The sequence below is a fragment of the Lithobates pipiens genome, unplaced genomic scaffold (genome assembly GCF_037356315.1).
Source record: "Lithobates pipiens isolate NorthernLeopardFrog02 unplaced genomic scaffold, aLitPip1_a1.2 Scaffold_28, whole genome shotgun sequence".
In the NCBI taxonomy this organism is placed as follows: Eukaryota; Metazoa; Chordata; class Amphibia; order Anura; family Ranidae; genus Lithobates; species Lithobates pipiens.
Genome location: NW_027507789.1, coordinates 228,880,857 through 228,899,883, shown reverse-complemented (window position 1 = coordinate 228,899,883; position 19,027 = coordinate 228,880,857). Strand labels below are relative to the sequence as shown.

Here is a 19,027-nt window from a genome sequence, read left to right as displayed (position 1 = left end):
TTTGTGTTGGTCCATCACATAAAATCCCAATAAAATACATTTATGGTTTTGGTTGTAACAAAATGTGGAGAATTTCAAGGGGTATGAATACTTTTTCAAGGCTCTGTATATAGTCACAGGAATATAAAAATACTCCCCCCCCAGAGAATGTCACCTCTGTAGAGTATAAACAAAGTTTTGCCATGTTGAGAGACAAACATTGGAAGCCACAAACGTACAGAGTTTGTGGTCACAAAAAGAAGGGAGTGCGGAGAACTTGCGGTGGTCTGAGCCCCACAATGGAGCGGTGATCTGGGCCCCACAATGGAGCGGTGGTCTGGGCCCCACAATGGAGCGGTGGTCTGGGCCCCACAATGGAGCGTGGTCTGGGCCCCGCAATGGAGCGGTGGTCTGGGCCCCGCAATGAAGCGTGGTCTGGGCCCCGCAATGGAGCGGTGGTCTGGGCCCCGCAATGGAGCGGTGGTCTGGGCCCCGCAATGGAGCGGTGGTCTGGGCCCCGCATGATGCGGTGTTCTGGGTCCCGCATGGAGTGGTGGTCTGGGCCCCGCATGGTGCGGTGGTCTGGGCCCCGCATGGTGCGGTGGTCTGGGCCCCGCATGGAGCGGTGGTCTGGGCCCCTCATGGTGCGGTGGTCTGGGCCCCTGCATGGATCGGTGGTCTGGGCTCCGCGTGGATCGATGGTCTGGGCCCCGCCTGGAGCGATGGTCTGGGCCCCGCATGGAGCGATGGTCTGGGCCCCGCATGGAGCGATGGTCTGGGCCCCGCATGGAGCGATGGTCTGGGCCCCGCATGGAGCGATGGTCTGGGCCCCTCATGGTGCGGTTGTCTGGGCCCCTCATGGTGCGGTTGTCTGGGCCCCTCATGGTGCGGTGGTCTGGGCCCCGCATGGTGCGGTGGTCTGGGCCCCGCATGGAGCGATGGTCTGGGTCCCTCATGGTGCGGTTGTCTGGGCCCCTCATGGTGCGGTTGTCTGGGCCCCTCATGGTGCGGTGGTCTGGGCCCCGCATGGTGCGGTGGTCTGGGCCCCCGCATGGTGCGGTGGTCTGGGCCCCCGCATGGTGCGGTGGTCTGGGCCCGCATGGTGCGGTGGTCTGGGCCCCCGCATGGAGTGGTGGTCTGGTGGTCTGGGCCCCGCATGGAGTGGTGGTCTGGGCCCCGCATGGTGCGGTGGTCTGGGCCCCGCATGGTGCGGTGGTCTCTATCATAGCACTGTGGGCTGATTAGTGGCGTCAGGGCTCCTGATAAATGGAGGGATTCGGAGTACTAATGAGGGGGAGGGGTGTAAATGAAGTGTTGCGGTTGGGATGGGACAGACGGTTAGTGGTGGGAACCCGGGAGGCTCCACCATGAATGACGGTAATGGGCCTCCTTGATGGATGAGTCTGGGAGGGGCCACACAGTGAGGGGGAAGAGTCCCGCTCATCTCCTCTTATGGCCTCATTATGGGAAGTCTCTCCGATGTCAAGGCCGACAATGGAAACCGCCAGGAGCCGTCCAATCCGATTCCCAGCTTCTAAACATTGCTGGAGGTGATCAACAATGATTATCACTCCGAGGAACACGGAGCTGGTCCTGATCACACCCTTCATCCCAGAGATTCCCCGTCCAATCTAATCATACAATCCCCTCCCACACACATCAATACCTGAGATACAATCAGACTGCAGGCCTGGAAAAAGTATTCATACCCTTTGAAATTCCCCACATTTTGTTACAACCAAAACCAAAAATGTATTTTATTGGGATTTTATGTGATGGACCAACACAAAGTGTCACATAATTGTGAAGAGGAAGGAAAATGATAAATGATACAAATAAATGATACAAATAGATGATACAAATAAATGATACAAATAGATGATGCTCCTCGATAGATAGTAACAAACCAAACTCAACACATCTACAATTGGAGGGAACTCCATGCTATATACACAGCACTGCGGGGCGGAGGAGACCCCCGTGTACCCGGGACCCTTATATACAGGCACTCCTAATGTTCCCTCTCCTGTCCTCCTCTCCCAATGATTCCTCTATGAATCGGGACAATCATTCCACCCCCCCCCCCCCCCCCCATTCACCTTCATCGCCTTCTCATTCTCCTTCATTGTTCTTCTCTTGTCTTCATCATAATTCCTGGCAGCTTCCTGAAACCTCCTCTCCATACCGAGCTGCTGCCGGCTCTTCTCCTCTCTCAGGGAGGTCATAGAGGCCTGAAGATCACACACCACCTACAGGGGAATGAAACGCGTCAGATAGAAGAACCCGGCAACAGAGAGAAGAACCCGGCAACAGAGAGAAGAACCCGGGAACAGAGAGAAGAACCCGGCAACAGAGAGAAGAACCCGGGAACAGAGAGAAGAACCCGGCAACAGAGAGAAGAACCCGGCAACAGAGAGAAGAACCCGGCAACACAGAGAAGAACCCGGCAACAGAGAGAAGAACCCGGCAACAGAGAGAAGAACTCGGCAACAGAGAGAAGAACCCGGGAACAGAGAGAAGAACCCGGGAACAGAGAGAAGAACCCGGCAACAGAGAGAAGAACCCGGGAACAGAGAGAAGAACCCGGCAACAGAGAGAAGAACCCGGCAACAGAGAGAAGAACCCGGCAACACAGAGAAGAACCCGGCAACAGAGAGAAGAACCCGGCAACACAGAGAAGAACCCGGCAACAGAGAGAAGAACCCGGCAACAGAGAGAAGAACTCGGCAACAGAGAGAAGAACCCGGCAACACAGAGAAGAACCCGGGAACAGAGAGAAGAACCCGGCAACAGAGAGAAGAACCCGGGAACAGAGAGAAGAACCCGGGAACAGAGAGAAGAACCCGGCAACAGAGAGAAGAACCCGGCAACAGAGAGAAGAACCCGGCAACACAGAGAAGAACCCGGCAACAGAGAGAAGAACCCGGCAACAGAGAGAAGAACCCGGCAACAGAGAGAAGAACCCGGCAACAGAGAGAAGAACTCGGCAACAGAGAGAAGAACCCGGGAACAGAGAGAAGAACCCGGGAACAGAGAGAAGAACCCGGGAACAGAGAGAAGAACCCGGGAACACAGAGAAGAACCCGGCAACAGAGAGAAGAACCCGGGAACAGAGAGAAGAACCCGGCAACAGAGAGAAGAACCCGGGAACAGAGAGAAGAACCCGGGAACACAGAGAAGAACCCGGCAACAGAGAGAAGAACCCGGCAACAGAGAGAAGAACCCGGCAACAGAGAGAAGAACCCGGGAACAGAGAGAAGAACCCGGCAACAGAGAGAAGAACCCGGGAACAGAGAGAAGAACCCGGCAACAGAGAGAAGAACCCGGCAACAGAGAGAAGAACCCGGCAACACAGAGAAGAACCCGGCAACAGAGAGAAGAACTCGGCAACAGAGAAAAGAACCCGGCAACAGAGAGAAGAACCCGGCAACAGAGAAAAGAACCCGGCAACAGAGAAAAGAACCCGGCAACAGAGAGAAGAACCCGGCAACACAGAGAAGAACCCGGCAACAGAGAGAAGAACCCGGCAACAGAGAGAAGAACCCGGCAACAGAGAGAAGAACCCGGGAACAGAGAGAAGAACCCGGGAACAGAGAGAAGAACCCGGGAACAGAGAGAAGAACCCGGCAACACAGAGAAGAACCCGGCAACACAGAGAAGAACCCGGCAACAGAGAGAAGAACCCGGCAACACAGAGAAGAACCCGGGAACAGAGAGAAGAACCCGGCAACAGAGAGAAGAACCCGGGAACAGAGAGAAGAACCCGGGAACAGAGAGAAGAACCCGGCAACACAGAGAAGAACCCGGCAACACAGAGAAGAACCCGGCAACACAGAGAAGAACCCGGCAACACAGAGAAGAACCCGGCAACAGAGAGAAGAACTCGGCAACAGAGAGAAGAACCCGGGAACAGAGAGAAGAACCCGGGAACAGAGAGAAGAACCCGGGAACAGAGAGAAGAACCCGGCAACACAGAGAAGAACCCGGCAACACAGAGAAGAACCCGGCAACACAGAGAAGAACCCGGCAACACAGAGAAGAACCCGGCAACAGAGAGAAGAACCCGGGAACAGAGAGAAGAACCCGGGAACAGAGAGAAGAACCCGGCAACACAGAGAAGAACCCGGCAACAGAGAGAAGAACCCGGCAACAGAGAGAAGAACTCGGCAACACAGAGAAGAACCCGGCAACACAGAGAAGAACCCGGCAACAGAGAGAAGAACCCGGGAACAGAGAGAAGAACCCGGCAACACAGAGAAGAACCCGGCAACAGAGAGAAGAACCCGGGAACAGAGAGAAGAACCCGGCAACACAGGGAAGAACCCGGCAACAGAGAGAAGAACCCGGCAACACAGAGAAGAACCCGGCAACAGAGAGAAGAACCCGGGAACAGAGAGAAGAACCCGGCAACACAGAGAAGAACCCGGCAACACAGAGAAGAACCCGGCAACACAGAGAAGAACCCGGCAACAGAGAGAAGAACCCGGCAACACAGAGAAGAACCCGGCAACAGAGAGAAGAACCCGGGAACAGAGAGAAGAACCCGGGAACAGAGAGAAGAACCCGGGAACAGAGAGAAGAACCCGGCAACAGAGAGAAGAACCCGGCAACACAGGGAAGAACCCGGCAACAGAGAGAAGAACCCGGCAACAGAGAGAAGAACCCGGCAACAGAGAGAAGAACCCGGGAACAGAGAGAAGAACCCGGCAACACAGAGAAGAACCCGGGAACAGAGAGAAGAACCCGGGAACAGAGAGAAGAACCCGGCAACACAGGGAAGAACCCGGCAACAGAGAGAAGAACCCGGCAACACAGAGGAGGACTTCACCATCTCTAAACCGCACCTCCAGACTCACACCCCGGAAATCTCCTTCCCAACTCTCCTCTCCTGAAATACTCTGCACTGCTGGATGACTCATATACAATGTAGAATAGTGAAGAGTGGAGGAAACCAATGAAAACTAGGCGAGGAGTCCTCAGAAACCGGCATAAAGAGCTCTCAGGTTTCCCTGCAGTACTTTTTAGCTGCCACTAGATGTCCTCAGTCTGATGGCCAGCATCATATAACCCACTTCTTCTGAGCCCAGGCGGTCCAGACCAGCCCCCAGCCTGTGATTGGACAGTGAAAGGAGAAGCAGCACAGTGATGAGCTCATCTCTCTGCTCTCTCCTCCTATCAGCGTGTCTCTGGTCAGCACATGTACAGGGGGCTCCTTGTGCTGCTTCTCCCCCCCCCCCCCAGTCTTGCACAGGTGTAGTGGCTTTTCTCCTGGATTCAAACAGCTTCCTCTGATTTCCTTGCACACTGTGAGCTTCTCACAATGTGCATTAGTAGCTGCAGCAAGTCAGATAGAGCCCCGCCCTCATTTCCTGGCTAGAAGACATCCAGCATCATCTAGCACTTTCCTCCCCAACCTGACTGTCCCTGGCCCCGCCCTTTTCCATCACAGAGGTTCGGTATCAAATGTGGGTGTTACCTGTGCAAATACAGCCTGCCTAGGACCGCCCACTCCTACAGACTGACCCCACCCATAACTCCTCCCAAGAGCCCGCCCACTTCTTGCATCAGGGCTGAGGGTTCTGTAGAGGAGTACTGAGGGCGGGGCTGGGATGATTTCAGGAAGCTTTGTACAGCCCCCTACTGGCCCCTCCCACCAGCCAAGATCTGCCTGCAGTGCATAGAGAAGCACAGAGAGCCGGTGATGACATCACAGTGTCTATAATAAGGTGTGCCCTGAAAACAGAAAATGGAGGGGCCAAGGAAGTTCAGAGGGAGGAGTCACAGAACACACAGATCAGATAGGACCTGACAAGTCACATGTATGGAATGTGCTCCGCCCAGAAGGCCGTGACACCTCTCTACATCCTCTGAGACCCCGCCCACACTCGAGGACGCCGCGCTGCTCACATAGAGCAAGGATGAGGATGAGATATTGGACGTAGTGCTGGGGATGAGGATGACGTATTGGATGAGGATGAGATACTGGACGTGTTGCTGAGGATAAGGATGGCGTATTGGAAGTGGTGCTGAGGATGAGGATGGTGTATTGGAAGTGGTGCTGAGGATGACATATTGGACGTGGTGCTGAGGATGAGGATGGCATATTGGATGTGGTGCTGAGGATGAGGATGACATATTGGACGTGGTGCTGAGGATGATGTATTGGACGTGGTTCTGAGGATGAGGATGACATATTGGACGTGGTGCTGAGGATGAGGATGGCATATTGGATGTGGTGCTGAGGATGAGGATGACATATTGGACGTGGTGCTGAGGATGATGTATTGGACGTGGTTCTGAGGATGAGGATGACATATTGGACGTGGTGCTGAGGATGAGGATGACGTATTGGATGTGGTGCTGAGGATGAGGATGGCATATTGGATGTGGTGCTGAGGATGAGGATGACGTATTGGACGTGGTGCTGAGGATGAGGATGGCATATTGGATGTGGTGCTGAGGATGAGGATGACGTATTGGACGTGGTGCTGAGGATGAGGATGACGTATTGGACGTGGTGCTGAGGATGAGGTATTGGACGTGGTGCTGAGGATGAGGTATTGGACGTGGTGCTGAGGATGAGGATGAGGTATTGGACGTGGTGCTGAGGATGAGGTATTGGACGTGGTGCTGAGGATGAGGATGGCATATTGGATGTGGTGCTGAGGATGAGGATGACGTATTGGACGTGGTGCTGAGGATGAGGATGACATATTGGATGTGGTGCTGAGGATGAGGATGACGTATTGGACGTGGTGCTGAGGATGAGGATGACATATTGGATGTGGTGCTGAGGATGACATATTGGACGTGGTGCTGAGGATGAGGATGACGTATTGGACGTGGTGCTGAGGATGAGGATGACGTATTGGACGTGGTGCTGAGGATGAGGATGGCTTATTGGATGTGGTGCTGAGGATGAGGATGACGTATTGGACGTGGTGCTGAGGATGAGGATGACGTATTGGACGTGGTGCTGAGGATGAGGATGACGTATTGGACGTGGTGCTGAGGATGACGTATTGGATGTGGTGTTGAGGATGAGGATGACATATTGGACGTGGTGCTGAGGATGAGGATGACGTATTGGACGTGGTGCTGAGGATGAGGATGGTGTATTGGAAGTGGTGCTGAGGATGACATATTGGACGTGGTGCTGAGGATGAGGATGGCATATTGGATGTGGTGCTGAGGATGAGGATGACATATTGGACGTGGTGCTGAGGATGATGTATTGGACGTGGTTCTGAGGATGAGGATGACATATTGGACGTGGTGCTGAGGATGAGGATGACGTATTGGATGTGGTGCTGAGGATGAGGATGGCATATTGGATGTGGTGCTGAGGATGAGGATGACGTATTGGACGTGGTGCTGAGGATGAGGATGGCATATTGGATGTGGTGCTGAGGATGAGGATGACGTATTGGACGTGGTGCTGAGGATGAGGATGACGTATTGGACGTGGAGCTGAGGATGGCATATTGGATGTGGTGCTGAGGATGAGGATGACATATTGGACGTGGTGCTGAGGATGAGGATGAGGTATTGGACGTGGTGCTGAGGATGAGGATAAGGTATTGGACGTGGTGCTGAGGATGAGGTATTGGACGTGGTGCTGAGGATGAGGATGGCATATTGGATGTGGTGCTGAGGATGAGGATGACGTATTGGACGTGGTGCTGAGGATGAGGATGACATATTGGATGTGGTGCTGAGGATGAGGATGACGTATTGGACGTGGTGCTGAGGATGAGGATGACATATTGGATGTGGTGCTGAGGATGACATATTGGACGTGGTGCTGAGGATGAGGATGACGTATTGGACGTGGTGCTGAGGATGAGGATGACGTATTGGACGTGGTGCTGAGGATGAGGATGGCTTATTGGATGTGGTGCTGAGGATGAGGATGACGTATTGGACGTGGTGCTGAGGATGAGGATGACGTATTGGACGTGGTGCTGAGGATGAGGATGACGTATTGGACGTGGTGCTGAGGATGACGTATTGGATGTGGTGTTGAGGATGAGGATGACATATTGGACGTGGTGCTGAGGATGAGGATGACGTATTGGATGTGGTGCTGAGGATGAGGATGATGTATTGGACGTGGTGCTGAGGATGAGGATGACATATTGGATGTGGTGCTGAGGATGAGGATGACGTATTGGATGTGGTGCTGAGGATGAGGATGACGTATTGGACGTGGTGCTGAGGATGAGGATGACATATTGGACGTGGTGCTGAGGATGAGGATGGCTTATTGGATGTGGTGCTGAGGATGAGGATGACGTATTGGACGTGGTGTTGAGGATGAGGATGACGTATTGGACGTGGTGCTGAGGATGAGGATGACGTATTGGATGTGGTGCTGAGGATGAGGATGACATATTGGACGTGGTGCTGAGGATGACGTATTGGAGGTGGTGTTGAGGATGAGGATGACGTATTGGATGTGGTGCTGAGGATGAGGATGACATATTGGACGTGGTGCTGAGGATGACGTATTGGAGGTGGTGCTGAGGATGAGGATGACATATTGGACGTGGTGTTGAGGATGAGGATGACGTATTGGACGTGGTGCTGAGGATGAGGATGACATATTGGATGTGGTGCTGAGGATGAGGATGACGTATTGGACGTGGTGCTGAGGATGAGGATGACGTATTGGACGTGGTGCTGAGGATGAGGATGACGTATTGGACGTGGTGCTGAGGATGAGGATGACGTATTGGACGTGGTGCTGAGGATGAGGATGACGTATTGGACGTGGTGCTGAGGATGAGGATGGCTTATTGGATGTGGTGCTGAGGATGAGGATGACGTATTGGACGTGGTGTTGAGGATGAGGATGACGTATTGGACGTGGTGCTGAGGATGAGGATGACATATTGGATGTGGTGCTGAGGATGACATATTGGACGTGGTGTTGAGGATGAGGATGACGTATTGGACGTGGTGCTGAGGATGAGGATGACGTATTGGACGTGGTGCTGAGGATGAGGATGACGTATTGGACGTGGTGCTGAGGATGAGGATGGCTTATTGGACGTGGTGCTGAGGATGAGGATGACATATTGGACGTGGTGCTGAGGATGAGGATGACGTATTGGACGTGGTGCTGAGGATGAGGATGACATATTGGATGTGGTGCTGAGGATGACATATTGGACGTGGTGTTGAGGATGAGGATGACGTATTGGACGTGGTGCTGAGGATGAGGATGACGTATTGGACGTGGTGCTGAGGATGAGGATGACGTATTGGACGTGGTGCTGAGGATGAGGATGGCTTATTGGACGTGGTGCTGAGGATGAGGATGACATATTGGACGTGGTGCTGAGGATGAGGATGACGTATTGGACGTGGTGCTGAGGATGAGGATGGCTTATTGGATGTGGTGCTGAGGATGAGGATGACGTATTGGACGTGGTGTTGAGGATGAGGATGACGTATTGGACGTGGTGCTGAGGATGAGGATGACATATTGGATGTGGTGCTGAGGATGACATATTGGACGTGGTGTTGAGGATGAGGATGACGTATTGGACGTGGTGCTGAGGATGAGGATGACGTATTGGATGTGGTGCTGAGGATGAGGATGACGTATTGGACGTGGTGTTGAGGATGAGGATGACGTATTGGACGTGGTGCTGAGGATGAGGATGACGTATTGGACGTGGTGCTGAGGATGAGGATGACGTATTGGATGTGGTGCTGAGGATGAGGATGACGTATTGGATGTGGTGCTGAGGATGACATATTGGATGTGGTGCTGAGGATGAGGATGACGTATTGGACGTGGTGCTGAGGATGAGGATGACATATTGGACGTGGTGCTGAGGATGAGGATGACGTATTGGACGTGGTGCTGAGGATGAGGATGACATATTGGACGTGGTGCTGAGGATGAGGATGACGTATTGGATGTGGTGCTGAGGATGAGGATGACGTATTGGATGTGGTGCTGAGGATGACATATTGGATGTGGTGCTGAGGATGAGGATGACGTATTGGACGTGGTGCTGAGGATGAGGATGACATATTGGATGTGGTGCTGAGGATGAGGATGACGTATTGGATGTGGTGCTGAGGATGACGTATTGGACGTGGTGCTGAGGATGAGGATGACATATTGGATGTGGTGCTGAGGATGACATATTGGATGTGGTGCTGAGGATGACGTATTGGACGTGGTGCTGAGGATGAGGATGACATATTGGACGTGGTGCTGAGGATGAGGATGATGTATTGGACGTGGTGCTGAGGATGAGGATGACATATTGGATGTGGTGCTGAGGATGAGGATGATGTATTGGATGTGGTGCTGAGGATGACATATTGGACGTGGTGTTGAGGATGAGGATGGCATATTGGATGTGGTGCTGAGGATGAGGATGACATATTGGACGTGGTGCTGAGGATGAGGATGACATATTGGACGTGGTGCTGAGGATGAGGATGACGTATTGGATGTGGTGCTGAGGATGAGGATGACGTATTGGACGTGGTGCTGAGGATGAGGATGACGTATTGGACGTGGTGCTGAGGATGAGGATGACATATTGGATGTGGTGCTGAGGATGAGGATGACATATTGGATGTGGTGCTGAGGATGAGGATGACGTATTGGACGTGGTGCTGAGGATGAGGATGACGTATTGGACGTGGTGCTGAGGATGAGGATGACATATTGGATGTGGTGCTGAGGATGAGGATGACATATTGGATGTGGTGCTGAGGATGAGGATGACGTATTGGACGTGGTGCTGAGGATGAGGATGACGTATTGGACGTGGTGCTGAGGATGAGGATGACGTATTGGATGTGGTGCTGAGGATGAGGATGACGTATTGGATGTGGTGCTGAGGATGACATATTGGATGTGGTGCTGAGGATGAGGATGACGTATTGGACGTGGTGCTGAGGATGAGGATGACATATTGGACGTGGTGCTGAGGATGACGTATTGGACGTGGTGCTGAGGATGAGGATGACATATTGGATGTGGTGCTGAGGATGAGGATGACGTATTGGATGTGGTGCTGAGGATGACGTATTGGACGTGGTGCTGAGGATGAGGATGACATATTGGATGTGGTGCTGAGGATGAGGATGACATATTGGATGTGGTGCTGAGGATGAGGATGACATATTGGACGTGTTGCTGAGGATGAGGATGACGTATTGGACGTGGTGCTGAGGATGAGGATGACGTATTGGACGTGGTGCTGAGGATGAGGATGACATATTGGACGTGGTGCTGAGGATGAGGATGACGTATTGGATGTGGTGCTGAGGATGAGGATGACGTATTGGATGTGGTGCTGAGGATGACGTATTGGACGTGGTGCTGAGGATGAGGATGACATATTGGATGTGGTGCTGAGGATGAGGATGACATATTGGATGTGGTGCTGAGGATGACGTATTGGACGTGGTGCTGAGGATGAGGATGACATATTGGATGTGGTGCTGAGGATGAGGATGACATATTGGATGTGGTGCTGAGGATGAGGATGACGTATTGGACGTGGTGCTGAGGATGAGGATGACATATTGGACGTGGTGCTGAGGATGAGGATGACATATTGGATGTGGTGCTGAGGATGACATATTGGACGTGGTGCTGAGGATGAGGATGACGTATTGGACGTGGTGCTGAGGATGAGGATGACGTATTGGACGTGGTGCTGAGGATGAGGATGGCTTATTGGATGTGGTGCTGAGGATGAGGATGACGTATTGGACGTGGTGCTGAGGATGAGGATGGCTTATTGGATGTGGTGCTGAGGATGAGGATGACGTATTGGACGTGGTGCTGAGGATGAGGATGACGTATTGGACGTGGTGCTGAGGATGACGTATTGGATGTGGTGTTGAGGATGAGGATGACATATTGGACGTGGTGCTGAGGATGAGGATGACGTATTGGACGTGGTGCTGAGGATGAGGATGACATATTGGATGTGGTGCTGAGGATGAGGATGATGTATTGGACGTGGTGCTGAGGATGAGGATGACATATTGGATGTGGTGCTGAGGATGAGGATGACGTATTGGACGTGGTGCTGAGGATGAGGATGACATATTGGACGTGGTGCTGAGGATGAGGATGGCTTATTGGATGTGGTGCTGAGGATGAGGATGACGTATTGGACGTGGTGTTGAGGATGAGGATGACGTATTGGACGTGGTGCTGAGGATGAGGATGACGTATTGGATGTGGTGCTGAGGATGAGGATGACATATTGGACGTGGTGCTGAGGATGACGTATTGGAGGTGGTGTTGAGGATGAGGATGACGTATTGGATGTGGTGCTGAGGATGAGGATGACATATTGGACGTGGTGCTGAGGATGACGTATTGGAGGTGGTGCTGAGGATGAGGATGACATATTGGACGTGGTGTTGAGGATGAGGATGACGTATTGGACGTGGTGCTGAGGATGAGGATGACATATTGGATGTGGTGCTGAGGATGAGGATGACGTATTGGACGTGGTGCTGAGGATGAGGATGACGTATTGGACGTGGTGCTGAGGATGAGGATGACGTATTGGACGTGGTGCTGAGGATGAGGATGACATATTGGACGTGGTGCTGAGGATGACGTATTGGAGGTGGTGCTGAGGATGAGGATGACATATTGGACGTGGTGTTGAGGATGAGGATGACGTATTGGACGTGGTGCTGAGGATGAGGATGACATATTGGACGTGGTGTTGAGGATGAGGATGACGTATTGGACGTGGTGCTGAGGATGAGGATGACGTATTGGACGTGGTGCTGAGGATGAGGATGACGTATTGGACGTGGTGCTGAGGATGAGGATGACGTATTGGACGTGGTGCTGAGGATGAAGATGGCTTATTGGACGTGGTGCTGAGGATGAGGATGACATATTGGACGTGGTGCTGAGGATGAGGATGACGTATTGGACGTGGTGCTGAGGATGAGGATGGCTTATTGGATGTGGTGCTGAGGATGAGGATGACGTATTGGACGTGGTGTTGAGGATGAGGATGACGTATTGGACGTGGTGCTGAGGATGAGGATGACATATTGGATGTGGTGCTGAGGATGAGGATGACGTATTGGACGTGGTGTTGAGGATGAGGATGACGTATTGGACGTGGTGCTGAGGATGAGGATGACGTATTGGATGTGGTGCTGAGGATGAGGATGACGTATTGGACGTGGTGTTGAGGATGAGGATGACGTATTGGACGTGGTGCTGAGGATGAGGATGACGTATTGGACGTGGTGCTGAGGATGAGGATGACGTATTGGATGTGGTGCTGAGGATGAGGATGACGTATTGGATGTGGTGCTGAGGATGACATATTGGATGTGGTGCTGAGGATGAGGATGACGTATTGGACGTGGTGCTGAGGATGAGGATGACATATTGGACGTGGTGCTGAGGATGAGGATGACGTATTGGACGTGGTGCTGAGGATGAGGATGACATATTGGACGTGGTGCTGAGGATGAGGATGACGTATTGGATGTGGTGCTGAGGATGAGGATGACGTATTGGATGTGGTGCTGAGGATGACATATTGGATGTGGTGCTGAGGATGAGGATGACGTATTGGACGTGGTGCTGAGGATGAGGATGACATATTGGACGTGGTGCTGAGGATGAGGATGACGTATTGGACGTGGTGCTGAGGATGACGTATTGGATGTGGTGCTGAGGATGAGGATGACATATTGGATGTGGTGCTGAGGATGACGTATTGGACGTGGTGCTGAGGATGAGGATGACATATTGGACGTGGTGCTGAGGATGAGGATGACGTATTGGATGTGGTGCTGAGGATGAGGATGACGTATTGGACGTGGTGCTGAGGATGAGGATGACATATTGGACGTGGTGCTGAGGATGAGGATGACGTATTGGACGTGGTGCTGAGGATGAGGATGACATATTGGATGTGGTGCTGAGGATGAGGATGACGTATTGGACGTGGTGCTGAGGATGAGGATGACGTATTGGACGTGGTGCTGAGGATGAGGATGACGTATTGGACGTGGTGCTGAGGATGAGGATGACATATTGGACGTGGTGCTGAGGATGAGGATGACGTATTGGACGTGGTGCTGAGGATGAGGATGACGTATTGGATGTGGTGCTGAGGATGAGGATGACGTATTGGACGTGGTGCTGAGGATGAGGATGACGTATTGGACGTGGTGCTTTTATGCAGCCCTCAGTCTTACTGAACTCCGCACTGCCCGGGCACATCTATCACTGAACTCCGCACTACCCGGGCACATCTGTCACTGAACTCCGCACTGCCCGGGCACATCTATCACTGAACTCCGCACTACCCGGGCACATCTGTCACTGAACTCCGCACTGCCCGGGCACATCTATCACTGAACTCCGCACTACCCGGGCACATCTATCACTGAACTCCGCACTGCCCGGGCACATCTATCACTGAACTCCGCACTACCCGGGCACATCTGTCACTGAACTCCGCACTGCCCGGGCACATCTATCACTGAACTCCGCACTACCCGGGCACATCTGTCACTGAACTCCGCACTGCCCGGGCACATCTATCACTGAACTCCGCACTACCCGGGCACATCTATCACTGAACTCCGCACTGCCCGGGCACATCTATCACTGAACTCCGCACTACCCGGGCACATCTGTCACTGAACTCCGCACTGCCCGGGCACATCTATCACTGAACTCCGCACTACCCGGGCACATCTGTCACTGAACTCCGCACTGCCCGGGCACATCTATCACTGAACTCCGCACTGCCCGGGCACATCTATCACTGAACTCCGCACTGCCCGGGCACATCTATTACTGAACTCCGCACTGCCCGGGCACATCTATCACTGAACTCCGCACTGCCCGGGCACATCTATCACTGAACTCCGCACTACCCGGGCACATCTGTCACTGAACTCCGCACTGCCTGGGCACATCTATCACTGAACTCCGCACTACCCGGGCACATCTATCACTGAACTCCGCACTGCCCGGGCACATCTATCACTGAACTCCGCATTACCCGGGCACATCTGTCACTGAACTCCGCACTACCCGGGCACATCTATCACTGAACTCCGCACTGCCCGGGCACATCTATCACTGAACTCCGCACTGCCCGGGCACATCTATTACTGAACTGCGCACTGCCCGGGCACATCTATCACTGAACTCCGCACTGCCTGGGCACATCTATCACTGAACTCCGCACTACCCGGGCACATCTGTCACTGAACTCCGCACTGCCCGGGCACATCTATCACTGAACTCCGCATTACCCGGGCACATCTGTCACTGAACTCTGCACTACCCGGGCACATCTATCACTGAACTCCGCACTACCCGGGCACATCTATCACTGAACTCCGCACTGCCTGGGCACATCTATCACTGAACTCCGCACTACCCGGGCACATCTATCACTGAACTCCGCACTGCCCGGGCACATCTATCACTGAACTCCGCATTACCCGGGCACATCTGTCACTGAACTCCGCACTATCCGGGCACATCTATCACTGAACTCCGCACTGCCCGGGCACATCTATCACTGAACTCCGCACTGCCCGGGCACATCTATTACTGAACTGCGCACTGCCCGGGCACATCTATCACTGAACTCCGCACTGCCTGGGCACATCTATCACTGAACTCCGCACTACCCGGGCACATCTGTCACTGAACTCCGCACTGCCCGGGCACATCTATCACTGAACTCCGCATTACCCGGGCACATCTGTCACTGAACTCTGCACTACCCGGGCACATCTATCACTGAACTCCGCACTGCCCGGGCACATCTATCACTGAACTCCGCACTACCCGGGCACATCTGTCACTGAACTCCGCACTGCCCGGGCACATCTATCACTGAACTCCGCACTACCCGGGCACATCTGTCACTGAACTCCGCACTGCCCGGGCACATCTATCACTGAACTCCGCACTGCCCGGGCACATCTATCACTGAACTCCGCACTACCCGGGCACATCTGTCACTGAACTCCGCACTACCCGGGCACATCTATCACTGAACTCCGCACTGCCCGGGCACATCTATTACTGAACTCCGCACTGCCCGGGCACATCTATCACTGAACTCCGCACTGCCCGGGCACATCTATTACTGAACTCCGCACTGCCCGGGCACATCTATCACTGAACTCCGCACTACCCGGGCACATCTGTCACTGAACTCCGCACTACCCGGGCACATCTGTCACTGAACTCCGCACTGCCTGGGCACATCTGTCACTGAACTCCGCACTGCCCGGGCACATCTATCACTGAACTCCGCACTGCCTGGGCACATCTATCACTGAACTCCGCACTACCCGGGCACACCTGTCACTGAACTCCGCACTGCCCGGGCACATCTATCACTGAACTCCGCACTACCCGGGCACATCTGTCACTGAACTCCGCACTGCCCGGGCACATCTATCACTGAACTCCGCACTACCCGGGCACATCTGTCACTGAACTCCGCACTACCCGGGCAGATCTGTCACTGAACTCCGCACTGCCTGGGCACATCTGTCACTGAACTCCGCACTGCCCGGGCACATCTATCACTGAACTCCGCACTACCCGGGCACATCTGTCACTGAACTCCGCACTGCCCGGGCACATCTATCACTGAACTCCGCACTACCCGGGCACATCTGTCACTGAACTCCGCACTACCCGGGCACATCTATCACTGAACTCCGCACTACCCGGGCACATCTGTCACTGAACTCCGCACTGCCCGGGCACATCTATCACTGAACTCCGCACTGCCCGGGCACATCTATCACTGAACTCCGCACTACCCGGGCACATCTGTCACTGAACTCCGCACTGCCCGGGCACATCTATCACTGAACTCCGCACTACCCGGGCACATCTGTCACTGAACTCCGCACTGCCCGGGCACATCTATCACTGAACTCCGCACTGCCCGGGCACATCTATTACTGAACTCCGCACTGCCCGGGCACATCTATCACTGAACTCCGCACTGCCCGGGCACATCTATCACTGAACTCCGCACTGCCCGGGCACATCTATCACTGAACTCCGCACTGCCCGGGCACATCTATCACTGAACTCCGCACTACCCGGGCACATCTGTCACTGAACTCCGCACTACCCGGGCACATCTGTCACTGAACTCCGCACTACCCGGGCACATCTATCACTGAACTCCGCACTGCCCGGGCACATCTATCACTGAACTCCGCACTACCCGGGCACATCTGTCACTGAACTCCGCACTACCCGGGCACATCTGTCACTGAACTCCGCACTGCCTGGGCACATCTATCACTGAACTCTGCACTGCCCGGGCACATCTATCACTGAACTCCGCACTGCCTGGGCACATCTATCACTGAACTCCGCACTACCCGGGCACATCTGTCACTGAACTCCGCACTGCCCGGGCACATCTATCACTGAACTCCGCACTACCCGGGCACATCTGTCACTGAACTCCGCACTGCCCGGGCACATCTATCACTGAACTCCGCACTACCCGGGCACATCTATCACTGAACTCCGCACTGCCTGGGCACATCTATCACTGAACTCCGCACTACCTGGGCACATCTGTCACTGAACTCCGCACTGCCCGGGCACATCTATCACTGAACTCCGCACTGCCCGGGCACATCTATCACTGAACTCCGCACTACCCGGGCACATCTGTCACTGAACTCCGCACTGCCTGGGCACATCTATCACTGAACTCCGCACTGCCTGGGCACATCTGTCACTGAACTCCGCACTGCCCGGGCACATCTGTCACTGAACTCCGCACTACCCGGGCACATCTGTCACTGAACTCCGCACTGCCCGGGCACATCTATCACTGAACTCCGCACTACCCGGGCACATCTATCACTGAACTCCGCACTACCCGGGCACATCTGTCACTGAACTCCGCACTGCCTGGGCACATCTATCACTGAACTCCGCACTGCCTGGGCACATCTGTCACTGAACTCCGCACTGCCCGGGCACATCTATTACTGAACTCCGCACTGCCCGGGCACATCTATCACTGAACTCTGCACTGCCCGGGCACATCTATTACTGAACTCCGCACTGCCCGGGCACATCTATCACTGAACTCCGCACTGGCCGGGCACATCTATCACTGAACTCCGCACTGCCCGGGCACATCTATCACTGAACTCTGCACTGCCCGGGCACATCTATCACTAAACTCCGCACTGCCCGGGCACATCTATCACTGAACTCCGCACTGGCCGGGCACATCTATTACTGAACTCCGCACTGCCCGGGCACATCTATTACTGAACTCCGCACTGCCCGGGCACATCTTTCACTGAACTCCGCACTGCCCGGGCACATCTATCACTGAACTCTGCACTGCCCGGGCACATCTGTCACTGAACTCCGCACTGTCCGGGCACATCTATTACTGAACTCCGCACTGCCTGGGCACATCTATCACTGAACTCTGCACTGCCCGGGCACATCTATTACTGAACTCCGCACTGCCCGGGCACATCTGTCACTGAACTCTGCACTGCCCGGGCACATCTATCACTGAACTCTGCACTGCCCGGGCACATCTATTACTGAACTCCGCACTGCCCGGGCACATCTGTCACTGAACTCTGCACTGCCCGGGCACATCTATCACTGAACTCCGCACTGCCCGGGCACATCTATTACTCTATGTTCTGTTTGTTGGAGACTATTTCTGACCCTTTGTATCTCTGCTTTACATCCTGTTTGTTGGGGATTATTTCTGACCGTTTGTATCTCTGCTCTATGTTCTGTTTGTTGGAAACTATTTCTGACCCTTTGTATCTCTGCTCTACATCCTGTTTGTTGGGGATTATTTCTGACCCTTTGTATCTCTGCTCTGTGTTCTGTTTGTTGGGGACTATTTCTGACCCTTTGTATCTCTGCTCTGTGTTCTGTTTGTTGGGGACTATTTCTGACCCTTTGTATCTGTGCTCTGTGTTCTGTTTGTTGGGGACTATTTCTGACCCTTTGTATCTCTGC

The 19,027-nt window shown here is 53.7% G+C and overlaps 1 protein-coding gene across 2 annotated transcripts in view; it reads right to left on the bottom strand.

Annotated features, from left to right (window-relative positions):
• CEP112 (centrosomal protein 112) overlaps positions 1-19,027 on the bottom strand; it is a 441,731-nt gene that overhangs the window by 70,341 nt on the left and 352,363 nt on the right. For both annotated transcript variants that reach the window (XM_077460662.1, XM_077460663.1), the window contains exon 23: positions 2,079-2,228. In XM_077460662.1, coding sequence (XP_077316788.1) covers positions 2,079-2,228 — 150 coding nt within the window. The remainder of the gene's footprint in view (positions 1-2,078; positions 2,229-19,027) is intronic.